General features: G+C 35.8%; 1 protein-coding gene across 1 annotated transcript; it reads left to right on the top strand.

Annotated features, from left to right (window-relative positions):
* The first annotated feature begins 5,003 nt into the window (after positions 1-5,003).
* Positions 5,004-15,490, top strand: LOC311091678 (uncharacterized protein). Its single transcript, XM_084127686.1, has 17 exons — positions 5,004-5,207; positions 5,294-5,420; positions 5,512-5,571; positions 5,663-5,740; positions 5,855-6,223; positions 6,304-6,405; positions 6,495-6,727; positions 6,813-6,991; positions 7,087-7,180; positions 7,286-7,636; positions 8,036-8,153; positions 8,761-8,852; positions 8,955-9,072; positions 9,223-9,327; positions 10,615-10,779; positions 12,877-13,059; positions 14,931-15,490. The coding sequence occupies exons 1-17, from the start codon at positions 5,121-5,123 to the stop codon at positions 15,161-15,163; spliced, it is 2,694 nt and encodes an 897-aa protein (XP_083983812.1). The 5' UTR covers positions 5,004-5,120; the 3' UTR covers positions 15,164-15,490.
* Positions 15,491-16,256: the final 766 nt, after the last annotated feature.

Raw genomic sequence — 16,256 nt, 5'->3', positions numbered from 1 at the left:
AAAGATGTGTTAGCCCTATCTTACACATCACACTCCACTGTTATGGTGGTAATTTTAGTAGATTTACTCACTAACATTATTGTGAAAACAAAATAAGAATGGAAACTAAAATATGATAGTATCGTGCAACAGCGCACATTCTATCAGCTGCAGTTCTGGCACCTCAGTCCCAATACTGTAAAACTCGATGTACATTCACATCACATGTTAATGCAGTGGTAGAGTTACACTCACATGACACTGCACTTATTCGCAATCATAAAAGTTCATTATTTGCTCGTGCTTTAAAGCTTTGCCGGGTAAACATTTCATTGGCGTTCTGTTCTGACATGATGCACTTTTTCTGAGCACGTGAAGTGCGCGCGCAGTGTCAAACAGCGCCAAACTGGATTTTTGTTGGGTCAGACGCATCTGATAGCGATGGGGGGCCGAGATCGCGAGAGCTACATGGAGCTACATGTAAAAAAAATATGCACCAAACAAGCCACTTTGAAATGTTGCTGTTTTCACAAAAGTTGGGTGACCCTCCCCCTAGACTAAAAAAAGTTGGATGACCCTCCCCTCAACAAAGAATAAAAAGACATGACCCTCCCCTATTTTCCTCCGGTGGCCCCTTCCATAAATACCGAACGGTCCCTAAAGGCTCAGAGAAAAAAACCTCAGTGTTTTTAGTCAACATCTGAAACTGGATGCCCACGATCACAGTTGCTGCGTCCGAAATCGAATACTTCCCTGTTATAGTATGGCTATGCGAAAAACAGTACGCCAAAAGAGTCGTATATCTGAATACATAGGCCGTTTCTCAATAAGCGTTCTTAAGGCATCATCAACCATTGAAATTCAATTCCAATACTCAAGGAGTACAGAGGACACATGAGGACACACAAGTACTCAGATGTGTTCTTGGTAATGAGAATGTATCGAATGCAGACTTGAGAGAATCAAACCGTTAGAAATACCAGAAGACCCTGCGGGAGGACCATGCACGAAAGCCTGTAAGCTTCAAACTTCTCGTTCTCACTTAAGACATTCCAGCTGCAGGCTTGCAAATATGAAAAATAAACATTTGTCCGTTTGTTTTGCTTAATTTTAATGAAGTGATAAAGACCTGAAGAAAGCCTGCAGTATTTTTATAGGCATATTAAAAAGAATCTTAACATTGACAAAGCATAACATAACTTTTTTTCACAAACACACTCGGTAAAATAAAACGATATAAAATAATTTGACAACAATGTCTATAATAATTTAAAAGAAATGTTTTAATTGGTTGTGACATTTGTTTGTGATGTTATGTTGTATTTATTGTGCATTGGTTGCTACGTATGATATGCTGGGATGGTCAGTTGAGCAACAAGATCGTTTTGTGTCCTTGCGTCCTTCAGACTTCGTTCTTTCAATGTAGCCTGTCAAGATCGGTGTCCATGAGAATGTCCATGGAAATTTTTTTAAGAAACTGCCGTTCTGAAAGTTCTAAAAAAATCTGTAAGTACAATCTGTTGTTTTCACAAAAGCACTGTAGCTGTCATAAGTCCGCCAGATGATGCGTTTTGTGAATTTCTTGGTCCAGGTAACACAGAGAACGAGTAAACATTGTTCATTCACATACATAATGTACTGCCGACATTGTAATAATACAAAGCAGGTTGAAAATCGATGCAGTTACACTTTAAGTATAGTTTTACTGCAAAACAACACAACAATACTAATTACGAAAATGATTTTTTGCAGTGTAATGATTGATAGTTTTGTGACATGAATTTCCTTGGAAATGGGAAAGAAAGCAAAAATAGAAGGCCGTCAAACAGAAAGGTTCAGAGAGGTGAATTTGCCTGGTTCTGAATCGCTTCACTGGGAGGGTTTGGAGAGGAGGTTTATCTCCCCGTGAAGACACTCTGGAAGGGTCATTGGAGCGTAAATACATTGTGGGTGGAAAAAAATAAAGTCAAGGTTTGCATTGTGTTGTTTTAAAGGCAAAAGATTTATTTGTCTCTTTGTGATTTTGTTTTGTGTTTACATGCAGCACAGCACACTGGGAAAGGAAAAATAGCCTTAGACTTGCTGCTCTGTTGAGCTAATGGACAACTGAAATGAACTGAATTACTGCTGAGGGTTGGCTGTACGAAGGCTGGGCTTCTTGGTGAATATGGTTTGTTGTAGTCAAAAAAAGGCCATTAGAACCAACCAGGGAATCTCTGAAGACCATGGAAAGTCATACATAAATTTTTTATGGATAATGAAAATTAAATGGGATTCCAATGCCATTTTTACACAAAAATGCACTGTTTGCACTTGACCATAAACATAGGAAAGGCCTAGCAGATGCCACAGAGACATTCTCTCTCTCTCTCTCTCTCTCTCTCTCTCTCTCTCTCTCTCTCTCTCTCTCTCTCTCTCTCTCTCTCTCTCTCTCTCTCTCTCTCTCTCTCTCTCTCCACACAATATCATGTATTTATTCAAGCACACACATATGCAGATTTTCATACTTGTTTAAGATACAGCAAAGAAAAATATAACGCTTAATACATTTTCTAATTAATCTTTGCACATGAGAACATGAAACCTTAAAACACTAAATGGAAATACAAAAACTTCTGCTCTGCTTGTGCATGAAATCGAAGTAACCTGCTTTCTTTCTTAAATTAATTTGCTTTTCAGCTGAAGCATCAACCATTTTTTAGCGGATCGTCTTCAGTCACTGGCTCTGTTCTGATATGTCATGCCCATTTCCATGACTCAGTCAATTTCCATTATGTTGCTTGTATACAACAATTCAATAAACAAAAAGTTAATATTGAAAAACTAACATTTTCCTACAAAAACCAACACAATCCGTGTTATTTTGGTGTTTACTCTTATAGTATTTGTTAATATTTTTAATCAGCTTTTTTTATATTTTCAATTTCAATTTTACTTTGAATTTTATTTATTTTGTTATGTGCTGGTTATTTTTATTTATATTATTTAATATTTCTATTAAGCTTTAATTTATTTTTATTTCAGTTTTAGATTGACTAATTTACCAAATTTAGTACTTAAAAACGTGCTTGAAAAGACCTACTTATGTTACTTGAAAGAGTCGCTGAAATACTGAACTAACTGTTGCATAAACATACTGTAAAAAATGATATGATCAATAAGTTATGACAAGGTTTTTTTTACATTGCTTTAACTCATAAAAATACTGTAAGTTAAGCAATTTTCAATCTTCTAAAATATTCAACTCATTTTCTAAGTCAGGTTAATGTAATTTAAGTTGAAATGACATAAACATCCAAGTTTATTGTACTTAAAAAATGAAGGCAACTTTGTTTTCTTTTTACAGTGTATGTATTGTTCCGATTATGGTCTCTAATGTATTACTGATAAAGTCACAAAATATGAGGAAAGGCTCTTTGCAGAACTCCTATTCAGGTCACAAATGACCACCTCAGTTGACTTATTGCCTGAACCCCAGGCATTGTTTCAACAGTTTTCAAACGCTCTGCGGTCTCCTACTATCCGAGCCTACAGATGAGCACTGCAGCCTCCATTCTACCCCTGCAGAGCATCAGGAACTCCAGCAAATGAATTTCCATTACTGAGCAGTGACTGGCTCAAATAAATCATCATAAAAGTGCTTCTCTGGACTGTCATCTCTGAGAGAGCAACAGAGACTTGTGGGACCATGGAGGGACCTCGCCCATCACATGACTCAGTGAAGCAGAGACAATGGAGAGGAGCGTTTGGGGAGGTTGCCTGAGCCGGAGGCGACATCCAAGCTAGCATCACGACATGATTAAAATACATCACGCTTTGAAGTCTCCACTTCAGACTTGTTGTTTTGTAAGTGTCTTCGAAGAATTGTGTTTATTAATAATTCTTATGTAAGGGTTAAACCCACATGATGAGAAACAGAGAATTATGGTAATCAGAAAACTGTTTTCCATTATCACACAGGTTCTGTAAGAAATGCTTCTCTACAGGGATTGCAGTCTGGCACATTATGGGGAACTATAGCATATTTCATGCACTGAATTCTGATTGTTTTCTTCAACTATACAATGCAACCCAGGCTCATTGGAAATACGTTACTCTGGGTACTTTTTTGCAAACCCTGAAATACGTACCTGAAAGTACATTTCCCTGCACTTTCTGGGTGAAACGTCCACTAGAGGCACTATGTACTTTTTTGCAAACCCTGAAATACGTACCTGAAAGTACATTTCCCTGCACTTTCTGGGTGAAACGTCCACTAGAGGCACTATGTACTTTTTTGCAAACCCTGAAATACGTACCTGAAAGTACATTTCCCTGCACTTTCTGGGTGAAACGTCCACTAGAGGCACTATGTCCAAGTCACGTGACTTTCAAGATTCCGGTCGCGAGAACAAAATAACATGGCGGACATTCCTATCATTTTTGGTGAAAAAAAAATCAATATTTTGAGTTAGATTCTGGATAAAAATAAGTTTTGATTACATTTCTAGCGAGAAATATATATTTTATTTTCATAATATTCATTCAGTGAATGTACATAATCACTCGCTTTAACAAGTTTTGCCAGAACCTTACGATATGTAGTCAAGGCTACGTTTCAGTCAGGTGATTGTTTTATGTAGACTACTCCGTGAAACGTACTACAGCAAGTTAACGTTAGTAAGCATGAGGACACCCAGCTGAGCTTCAATTAACCCTGGTAAAAAAAAATAGTACGTTGACCCCATAATCATATCTATATTATATACATACATATTCTTTTGAATTTAACATATAGGCTACATATAGAGGGGACTAATCACATTTAGGCTAATTGATAACGTTTTATTATTTTTGTTATCAGTGAATGTAAGCAAATATAAATAGTCTTACATTGAACATTCACAGACTGATCAGGCTACGATCAGCATCGTAAATGCTTTAGATATTTATGGGGTTATATATTTATTTATTTATTTATAGAGTAGTGAGCAACGGCGAATGTGATCCACACTCCATATCAGAAGGTGGCGGTAATGCACACTTAAAAGTTGTTTGACAACTGCAATTTAAAAAAAGAAGACGACCCGCGGCCTGGCTGTGAATTTACAGGCCTATACCTGTAAATAACCATCTGTAAACCTGAAAACCATTCTGTAATAATGGCCACCAATGATTTCTCTGATCCATCTGCAGAATTTGAACTCGACATCGATGAAATAATGTCTGATTTGCAGGAGTTGCAGGAAGTAAATTGTCTCTTGAAATGTCTGTAAGTATTGATACTGTTCGTTTTGTAGCATTTTATTCTGATAACATATATCATTATGGCTAGGAGGATACTGCTCTTAAATCACGACCTAAAAAAAAAAAGAAAGACGTTCCAAGGATCAGATGGAAAAAAAGAGACAAAAGTGGTCATTTGGTGTATACAAAAAGAGAAGCCAAACAAGGAAAAGGAGGTAAGTGATAATATCATGTTTATTTTCTCTTAATGTTTCTGTTTTCAAAAATCGTATAGAGGCTTATCACTTTTACACTGGTACGTTACAGGTAAATCCAGAGCTTCAGTGGTCCATGCATCAACAAGCAACCAAACTTTGATTGATCCTGGTAAGCCGATTGTGTCCATTTAGTAGTTTATAAAAGAGCCAATAAAAAATACAATAATGGGTTTACTGATTTAAAAAAATATATATTCTAGTAAATTCAAGTGCTGCTGACTCTGAGTCTATGAATGAGGATTGTTCAGATACACGCATCAATGCACAGTGTGCTATTGGTAAGTAACAAAAGTCTTCCATCTTGTCAAGATTTTTTTTTAAACCATTATCTGTGTTTTGATAAATTATAATAGATAATGACTTTGTTTTTTATATGACTTTTGGCTTTTAAGATATACAGTTACATCAGCTCCATGATGCACTTATCTCAGAGAAAAGTATGTCTGCATCTCACAACTGGACAGTAAGAAAAATAGTGTCTGAAAACCATTGGATGGAAGCAAGACCAAAGCTCTTGGACTGCTCGCTTGCCTCGGACAGGGTATTTTCCGTATCTTGTGATCACTGCAGAGTGAATGCAGCAGTGAAAAGGTGCAAGGACTGTTTGCCAAAACCACATTACTGCGACAACTGTGATGTGTCAACCCACCAATACCTTGTTTTGCATAACAGGGAGTGTTTTTTAGATTTTTTTTTTAAACCTATTCCTCCATCAAATGTCATAAAGAACATCAATGGCCAACACACATTATGTGAGCAAGGTAAGTAAAACATTTTTAAGATGTGTTGTCTAAAAATCTAAGTCATATGTTAGTTATGTTCTTTTTTTTCTTTTCTTTAGCATGTTTGTTACCCATCCAACAACCGCAAAACATTTGCAGTTGTGTGGCTCAAAACATGTCTGTAAGTGCTGGCCGATTAGTACATCTCATCAACATAAATGGTATGTACTCTTTTAAAACCAAAGTATTTACTCAATCCAAAATTTTTGATATTCAGGCTTGTCACTAACTTATTTGGACTGTATTGTAGGTCGCTATGACCTCTCTTTGCCTGTTTGGCGCTGCATTACATGCCACAAAACATGGACACCTGAGCTGCAGGACCTTATCCAAAGTGGTTACTGGCCAGGCTCTTCTGCATTTCAAACTATATATCAGATTGACCTATTTACATCTTTTGAGCAGTTCAAAGTCACTGCACCAGGCCTCTCAAGACAAGCCTTTGTGAACATGTTAGAGAATAGGTCACGGACATTTGGACGGGTACTTTAAAAAAATTACAATTAATTTTGTTAATGAACTTTTCCTTATCCCCAATTAATTAAATTTTTTTTTTATTCACTGCTAGATTGATACTATTTGTGGCAAAACATTCCAAAAAGCATTTTTGGAATGGACTTATTGTCGTCATGAGAAAGAGAAGCTCAGTGGAGTCGATCATTTCTTGTGCCCTGCATGTGTCCCAGATGCAGTTGCTGTGTCTGCAGATGGAAACCGTAAACTATACCGGTTTAACAAAGCCAAAGAGTAATAGCATAACTAATATATTAAAGGAATATTTCTATACATGTTTAGTGTATATTGGCCCTCTAATCCAATTTGTTCCACTGTAATTAACATAGAGTAGAGGAGCAGCCTTTCTACGAAGGTATTTTCATTGCCAAGGATGAAGATGTGGCAGCATTTGTTGATTTCATTCAGCAAAACACCAACCCTGTATGTTTCCATCATTTTATTAGTATTTTTGTTGTTTAACTGTATATATGTTATACATCTTTACTGATAATGTTGTTTATTATTATGATTATTACTGTCTTGCAGGTAAAAGGGAGAGGCACATGTGGACAGTCAACATGGTCTGCTGCCAGGGAGACCTCAAAAAAGTCAAGCAATAAATTGGATGAGGAAGGGTTGGAGGTGGCAGTGTGCAGACACAACATTTTGCTTAAAGGACTCAACATGAAGAGGGGGGAAATATTTGCCTATCCAATGTTTTTGCAAAATGAAGTGGCTACAAAAACAAACTGCAGATTCTTCTGCACAGACATTATGTGCCGATATTGGCCCTATTTGCAAAAAGTTGCACAGGCAGTTCCACGTCTGCAGCCGTTAACAGAGATGAAGCCTTTTCTTTCTGTTATGCACGCAAAGGGACACTCTACTAGCTGTGAGGTAACTCTGTTTTAAATGACATAAAAAAAAAAAAAAATCCTGCACATTATCAGTACTTGCACATGTATCAAAATAGCCCATTAACAACGTTTTGGTCCCATGACCTTCATCACAGTAATATACCTACATTCATGATGGTCATGGGATCTAAACTTTAATAACAGTTGTGCAAGTATTGACCGTGTACAGGATTTTTTTTTTTTTTTTTTACCCGCAGTTGTGTAAAGGTAATCGTTGATCGATTGTTTTAAATAACATGAAATTGTTAAAGGTCTTAATTATTATTGTTAAAGGTAACAATTATAATTTGTTATATTTATATATAAATATCTTTTTCTGCATACTCATTTTCACTTTAAACTTGATTTGTCTGTAAAATTGTGCCGGTTTGTTTTATAGGTTCAGTGGAGTGGTAAAAATCAAACGGGAGCAGGCACTACTATTGGTGAAGAAGTGGAGCAAGTTAACAGTTTTTTATCACGTGTTGCTCTTACAACAAAATATATGAGTAAGGCTGGTAAGTGTCATGTACACAGCCTTGTATTTTTGTAGTCCATAGATTTAGACAAAATAATCTAAAATTTCATAATCAAATTTAAAAATGAAAATGATGCCTGATTTAGGGCCTGAGCAGCAATGGTGTGAGGACCCTATTGGAATTGTTCAGTTAATTATTATTATTTAAATTTATATTTGTGCTCATATTAGTTGTTTAGCTTTTCGTAAATCACATAGTTCATTCAAAATAATATTTTTTTCATCATTGATTGACCCTGTTGACTTCCATAGTATTTTTTTTCCTACTATGGAAGTCAATCGGGTCCATCACCTGCGTGGTTACCAACATTCTTCAAAATATATGTTGTGTTCTCTTGTATAAAAAATTGAGGGTGAACAACTTCCATACAAATTGAGGGTGAATCTTGACAGAATTTTAATTTTGAAATGGACAATTCCTTTAATCTTGGAATATCAATGTGCAGTGAATAGACATTTAAAAAAAAAAAAAAAAAAAATATATATATATATATATATATATATATATATATATATATATATATATGTATATATATGTATGTATATATATATATGTTTGTGTGTGTTTGTTTTTTGTTTTTGTTTAGCACGAGTGGACATGATCACCCTTCATGCTAAAGGATGGAATGAGAGAAAGAGGAAGAACCTTCACATTTACTTGTCTAAGCGGTATATCAAGGTACCACGCATTTAAAACAGTTGTTTTAAGCCATACATTTACTATTAATTTATTTTTAAACAGTCATATTCAGTTAAATGTTTAATCTCATCTATGTTTAAGACTGGGCAAAAGATGAAGGAAGCCAAGGAAGATGTCGAGGCGGTTCAGGCAGTCCTGGCTAAGTCCAAAATAGAGCTGCAGCAATGGGTGTGCGATGTTAAGCAATGGGCAACTCAAGGTGCATTCTCAATTTTTTGTTTTTCATATTTTTACAGTTTTTATATTAAGTAAATATCATAGTTTTTAATAATTTATTTGAAGTAAAATCTTAAAATACTTTTCTTGCTTAATGTCCTGATTCAGTAATCTGATATGCTATTTTAAACAGTTCCCGATGGCAGTAGAACCGACGATCCAGTGGGGTTGCAGCATCAGATTGAAGGGTTGTATTTAGGCATTCAGCAGAAAAAGAGAGATTTGTATCGGCTAACAGGTAAATAAAATGCTCTATATATGCTGTAGGGGTGTGTCGAGATCTCTTGCTACAATATCTTGCTTGACTAAAATGTGACAAGACTAAAATGTGACAAGATGAAATTAGCATAGAATGTCACAGTTACATTCCCATTACATGCCTCCACTGATGTTTTGCTGTTAAAAAAATAAATATAACCATTGTAAACTATTGTAAAGTCTGCTCTGCTCATCCAACATGAGTTGCAGTTGCTAATAGTGTAACAGGAATCACATTTCACTGATTGCGTGAAGATTGCGACGGATTTGTTGCATAAAAGAGCCTGCATGTATTGTATTGTAGAACACGTCGTGTTCAGCACCGCTGCTCCGGGTACATAGTACGTGCAATCGTGAATTTGAAAGTGAAAATAAAACAAGAGCTCTTTCTAATGTGTGCAATTTAAGCTGCATACAATAACCTAATATCAAACTTATATCTCTGTACTGTGACTCTGGTCTCTGTTTTTGGTTTGTTTGCACTTCAAAACTGAGAGAGTACTTGGATTATAGTTGAAATTTTTTTTTTTTAAATTGTGTCATCATTTACTGACCCTCAAGTTGTTTCAAACCTGTATGAATTTTTCTTCTGCTGAACACAACGATATTTTGAATAATGTTGGTAACTTGGGTCCCATTGACTTCCCATAGTATTTTTTTTCCTACTATGGAAGTCAATGGGGTCCATGAACTGTCTGGTTACCGGCATTCTTCAAAATATCTTTCTTTGTGTTCAGCAGAAGAAAGAAATTCATACAGGTTTAAAACAACTTGAGGGTGAGTAAATGATGACACAGTTTTTGATTTTGAGGTGAACTATTCCTTTAATAAGACTAAGAAAATTTTATTTTTATTATTAGTTATGCTGTTTTTATTTTTATGTTTTCATGTACAGTAAGGTCTGAAGAGACTTAAATAATATAGGAGAAAAACCAGTCAGTTGAGTTTGGCAAAACCTTTTAAAGTGCTTGTATATAATTGTCTGTAAGCATTTGATAATTCATACTCCAATGAAGTAGTACTGAAATGACATTCATTAGAAGATTATCAGTAAAACAATTCAAATTTTTCAAGTCATGATTTGGCCTGACCATTGAGGATTTGAATAAAATATTGTGCAAAAATCTTTCCTCGTTCTTGTGAACCCATTGCGTCTCATCTCGTGAGATAGGTGTCTCGTCATACCCCTAATCTGTTGTTTCTTATTTGGATAATCCTAAATTCTTTTAAATGGGCTGTTTTAATCACCTTTTTTTATATAACCCAGATCGCAACAAGCAGCGGCACAAAGTCCGACGGAGGATTGTCGAAGAGAAGAAGAAGTTATCCGATGCAATATCCAAGTACAATTCTCTTCCAACAAGTACCAAAGCTTTGAATTCTGCAGATGACTTGCTTGCTGCAGAAACGCCTATCTGGCCATGGGAAATGGGTATGACCATAAATGATTAGTTTCCTGATAATTTACTCCCTTCAGTGCCATCCAATATGTCAATGTCTCTCTTTCTTCAGTGTAAAATATATATATTTTTTTTTAGGAAAACATTTCAGGATTTTTCTCAACACAATGGACTTCAACTGCAACCAATATGTTGATGTCAAAATCAATGCAGTTTCAAAGGGCTTTGTAGAATATCAGCTATAGGGCTGGTCAATATATCGATATATAAAATATATCGATATATTTTAAAATACGATACAAAATTCGACCATATCGCATATATCTCGATATAGTTCAAATTTGCACTGTGATCATTGCTCCAAGCAAGCTGCTGACTGCTTATGTAGAGTGCATCTCAACAGCCTAGGGTACAGCGCGACACATACTTGCATCGAATGTTAACGCAGAGGAACGGGACACTGCAGTTTAGTGAGTTCACAAAAGTTCATTATTTCCATGTGCTTTAAAGCCTTCCCAGTTAAACGTGTCATTCACTGCTGATGGGCTGTTCTAACATGCGCTTTACTGAGCACGAACACCTGAAGCGCACATGCACTGAAGCCTATTTAACAGCGCCTGGTTACTATTGGACTAAGTTATCTTTCGAGTCTTATTTTGCTAATACTCTCAAATACACACAAGGTTTACATAAAGTTGGTTATGTCTAAGCTGAAAGCAAACCGAGAAAATTTTGAGAAATCTGCTTTTCAAATGCATGTATATTAGAAGTGTTGTGGTCCATATCGCCCAGCCCTAATCTCAGCTGAGGAATAGGGTCTTATCTAGCTAAACGATTGGTCATTTTCTAAAAAATATATATATACATTGATATACTTGAACTACAATTGTTCATCTTGTGCTGGTCTGCGATGTGCCGGAAATTACGTCGGCATGTTGGAAATGTCACAAGAGTTTTTTTTTTTTTAAATGGTAATAATAAACTAAATCAAAGATGTCCGACAACAATTTTGAATTTGGAGGAGAATGAGATGGAATTTTTCGCCCCTTCCCTGCCTTTTTGAACCGGATGCCTGGCAGACCATCACAAGATGAACAACTGTGGTTAAAGAGTATATAAATGCTAGATAAAGACCCTATTGTGTAGAGCCCTTTGAAACTGCATTGATTTAGACTTCAATATGTTGGTTGTGGTTGAAGTCTAGCCTGGTTAAAACCAGACCCTTCTCAGTCGTAACTGAGATAGGGTCTGGAAAAGCTTCATTAACAACTCATTTTCAAAGAACACAAACAGACGTTGCTCAAATGCCTCTGGGCGCAATTGAATAGACCAAAAACCAATCGGAGCGATCGTCATTGTGTAAAGCCATATGCTGCGTCCCAATTTGCCTACTTACTCTTTTTGTGAATAAAAGGTATTTACTTTTGAATGTGTAGCAAAAGAGTAGGCAAGCTTTGGGACATACTACTTTGTTATCTTTATTGGACGGATCTTTCATATACATCCTGTCACATAAACTGCCCTGTCAATCATCTTGTCACAGTTAAAATGCTCCATTAAATCTAATTTAATCTCCTACCATTTAGGAGAGAAATGTAATAGCACGTTCCTCTGTCAGTCGTGGGTCTTTCATTGAGACTGTCCTCATGTGTTTGCAATTTTAATATAATAACGCATTTCAAAGTTGTTGCGCTTCACCAACGGATGTCGCTGGGGGTAATTGGATAGACCTAAAACCAATCAGAGCGATCATCATTGTGTAAAGCCACCTCAACTTTTGAGATTATTGCCAAGATTTGGAAAGATTAGAAATGAGCTTAAATGGACTCTTGGCCAGACTAACTTGCAGAGCAAATCTACATTTGCCAGAAGTTGGTCTGTGTTTTCCCTGGTTAGTTGAAGTCCATCATGGGGAGAAAAATCCTGAAATGTTTTATTAAAAAAACTTAAGAAATAGAGCAATGAACATTTTGGTTGGCATTGGGGTGAGTAGATTATCAAGAAATGTTTATATTGACGTGATTAAATCTTTTAATTTATGTAAACAATTTATTTAATTGATAAACGTCCAAAAACTTGTATCATACCTTTTATTTTTTGTTACATATCAAGTTCATTTTCATTTTCAGTTGGTGATGCTTCTCTGGCCATGAAAAAAAAGGTATTTGACAAGCTGATGCAAGTACAGAGACTTGAGGAAGAAGAGGCTATACTTGTGGAGGAGATGAAGAGACACTGGGATCACATCTGCAGACGTGTCAAAGATCTAAACGATCAGACTGATGCGTTGTCAGATGGCCTCACTACTAAGAGTAAGTGTTTGTTTTCTCAGAAATCATTGATTATTAAATTATAAATATTTTACCTCTCATTGGAGTTTACTTAAGAATTTTGACAGGCATGTCAAATTTAGTGTATTGATATACATCGCTAAGTTGCTTCTTAAAAGGTAACTCTCGCCAAAATGCAACCTAGGGTCGTCTTGTTAATCTACCTGAGGCAAACTATCGTTTGTCATAAAACATAAGCCATCAATACAGACCCTTTCCAAAAAATTAAAAAAAGTTAATTTATTTCAGGAATTCAACTTAAAATGTGAAACTAATATTATAGACTCATTGCATGCAAAGTGAGATATTCCAAGCCTTTATTTGTTATAATTTTGATGATTATGGCTTACAGCTTGTGAAAACCACAAAATCAGGATTAGATTTATGACCAGTCAACGCAGCCGTCTTCCAGGACATTTAGAACGCTTTATGCTTCCTTCAGCAGAAAAGCTTTATGCAGATGCTGAGTTCATTTTCCAGCAGGACTTGCACCTGCCCACACTGCCAAATTAACCAAAACTTGGTTCAATGAGCATGAGATTACTGTGTAACTACTGTGTGATTTCATGCAATATTATCATTTTCTGACATTTCGATTTTGTTGTTTTCACAAGCTGTAATCATTAATTAACAAGCTTCATCAAAATCACAACAAATAAAGGTTTCATCAAAATTACAACAAAAAAGGCTTGAAATAGGCTATCTCATTTTGCATGCAATGAGTCTATATATTAGTTTCACATTTTATTCCTGAAATAAATGAACTTTTTCCACGATATTCAAATTTTTGGAAAGGGTCTGTAGATTTAGGTTATCTGGATTGAAACAATATTATAATGCAGGATTGTTGCAATGATAACCATGACGTTCAAACATTTCCCTCTAATTCCATAAAGACTCAGTAAAGTACCTTTTTAATCAAACATTATTTTTAATGTTAATTAGTTTAACACCCAAAGAGCTAGACTAACGTTGTTAGACCCTTATCTGAGAGACCTGACAATCATAGAAAAATTTGAAAGTATTGCGTATGTAAATAACGTAACAATGTGGTTGTTGCAGGGTTACTTAACTGTCTGCTTATGGACTTTTTCAACTTGGTGTAAAACTTACCTCTAAACTCACTGCTAACTGCTTATCAGCCTCTCTTTTCCGAGACACTTATTATATACCGTCAATGGAGACACTGCGTACTGCAGACTGTAAAATTTCGCAGGGGTCACTGCTGTGCTGATGATGGGTGAAACCATTGTGAAGGGGAGGGGATTCTAAATCGGCGATTTCTGTTTGATGCGGGTCTCCTTGGTCTTCAACGTAGGCTATGAACATAAAATATACTTAAAGGTGCTATCAGTGATGTCAGGCGTCTTTTAGGCCAAAACATTTTTTTTCACCTACCGCAAACAACATCTCACGATCCGCTAGCTGGCTGTCTCCTGAACACACTGTAGAGAAACGAGGTCTCTGCAGACAGCCTATTCTCCACAAAAGCAGCTCAAACAAACTGAGCAAAAACAGTTCGACCCGTAAGCAGTAAACATAACAGACTGTTCCAGTCAATAACTGACTAGAATGATGTGGGGGTGGGGTTCGGGGAAAGTATGAGGAGAAGGGAGGGGCTAGTTAGCGTCCGTTTTGTTTGATGATAATTTCAAATATCAACAAGAGGTTATACCAACCGGGATCGTATAATGCACCTTTAAGAAATATTATCTGACTTATAAATGGGGTGGCAACATGGGTGGCAAGGCTTTATCCCATGGGTGGCAGCTGCCACCCTGTAGATCCACCCCTGGTTTCATGTTACCTATATTACCTATATTTATAATGCCTATTTTTTTTTTTTTTTTTAGCCTATCCATCAGGACTGTCAGAGGATGCATATTGTGGCTTGCTCTGTCTTCTTCGAAAGCAGCTGCATGATCTGAAGACTGAAAAACAAAGGGTGAAGGAAGCATATCACCGATTAGTGACTGGATGGGATAGTTTGGATGTCCTTGAAGAAGATGACTGTGGCGACTATGAAAGCATGTCTACAGATTCCTACGAATCAGCTGACGAAGACAGCGTAGATCCACATTTCTGATTTTCCAGAGATTTCCAATGTATTTTTATTTTTTGTATCTGCCTAAAAATGTACAAGATTTTTAGATTGCACTTCTGGAGTAAAGAATGGTTCAAAAAGCACTATTGCATGGATTAAAAAGATGACTGGCAACTATGAAAGCATGTCTACAGATTCCTACGAATCAGCTGACGAAGACAGCGTAGATCCACATTTCTGATTTTCCAGAGATTTCCAATGTATTTAATTTTTTTTATCTGCATAAAAATGTACAACATTGTAGATTGCACTTCTGGAGTAAAGACTGGTTCAAAAAGCACTATTGCATGGATTAAAAAGTTAAAGAAATGTTTGACTCACTCTTTTTGTTTAAAATAGGCCTAAACAGTCCCAGGGCATGCTCTATTATGACATTTTTGTTTGCCTGTTTGTTCATTTATTTTAGCAAAATTTCCTTTAGTAGGATCATCCATATGCATTATTTGCTGATAACAACTACAATAAAGTAATAGCTTAGTTAACAATTACTTGTTTGCATTGGTTATATGATGCATTTTATATTATTCTAAATCATAAAACCCTATCAGTTTAAAAAAAAATAACTTAAATAACTTCATTTACTTACCGTATATTGAAAATGTAAATTTTCTGTCATCTCTTAGAATATCTGAAAGGATTTCTATAGCATTTCTTCCAGTAAGGATACATTTACAGGTTAGACCATTAGTGGCTCCTTATAACCATGCTAAGGGTAATGTTAATTTTTATTTTTAGCTGTTCTAAAAAAAAAAAAACCTGTAATCTAATTGTGAAAAATATATTCCCTCAACAGACTATTTTATAAATTATATAAGTTAATCAAAATTAACCACACTAAAACATGATCCATTCTAGTGAATCTGGTCACATAGTTTAAATTGCTTTGTATTGAATGTTTGTGCAGGATGATGTTTTCTCCTCACCCTTAAATGCCCTTTAGCCAAATATATACACACTACACTTCAAATCAGGTTTCTTAAACTGCTTAAAAGTATAATTCACCCAAAAATGAAACTTCTATCATCATTTACTCACCCTCAAGTTGTTGAGTTTTTTTTCTGTTAAACATAAGAGA

The sequence above is a fragment of the Abramis brama genome, assembly GCF_963993115.1.
Source record: "Abramis brama genome assembly, chromosome: 11".
NCBI lineage: Eukaryota > Metazoa > Chordata > Actinopteri > Cypriniformes > Leuciscidae > Abramis > Abramis brama.
The sequence above is the reverse complement of the archived record's forward strand: the minus strand, read 5'-3'. Positions and strand labels throughout refer to the sequence as shown.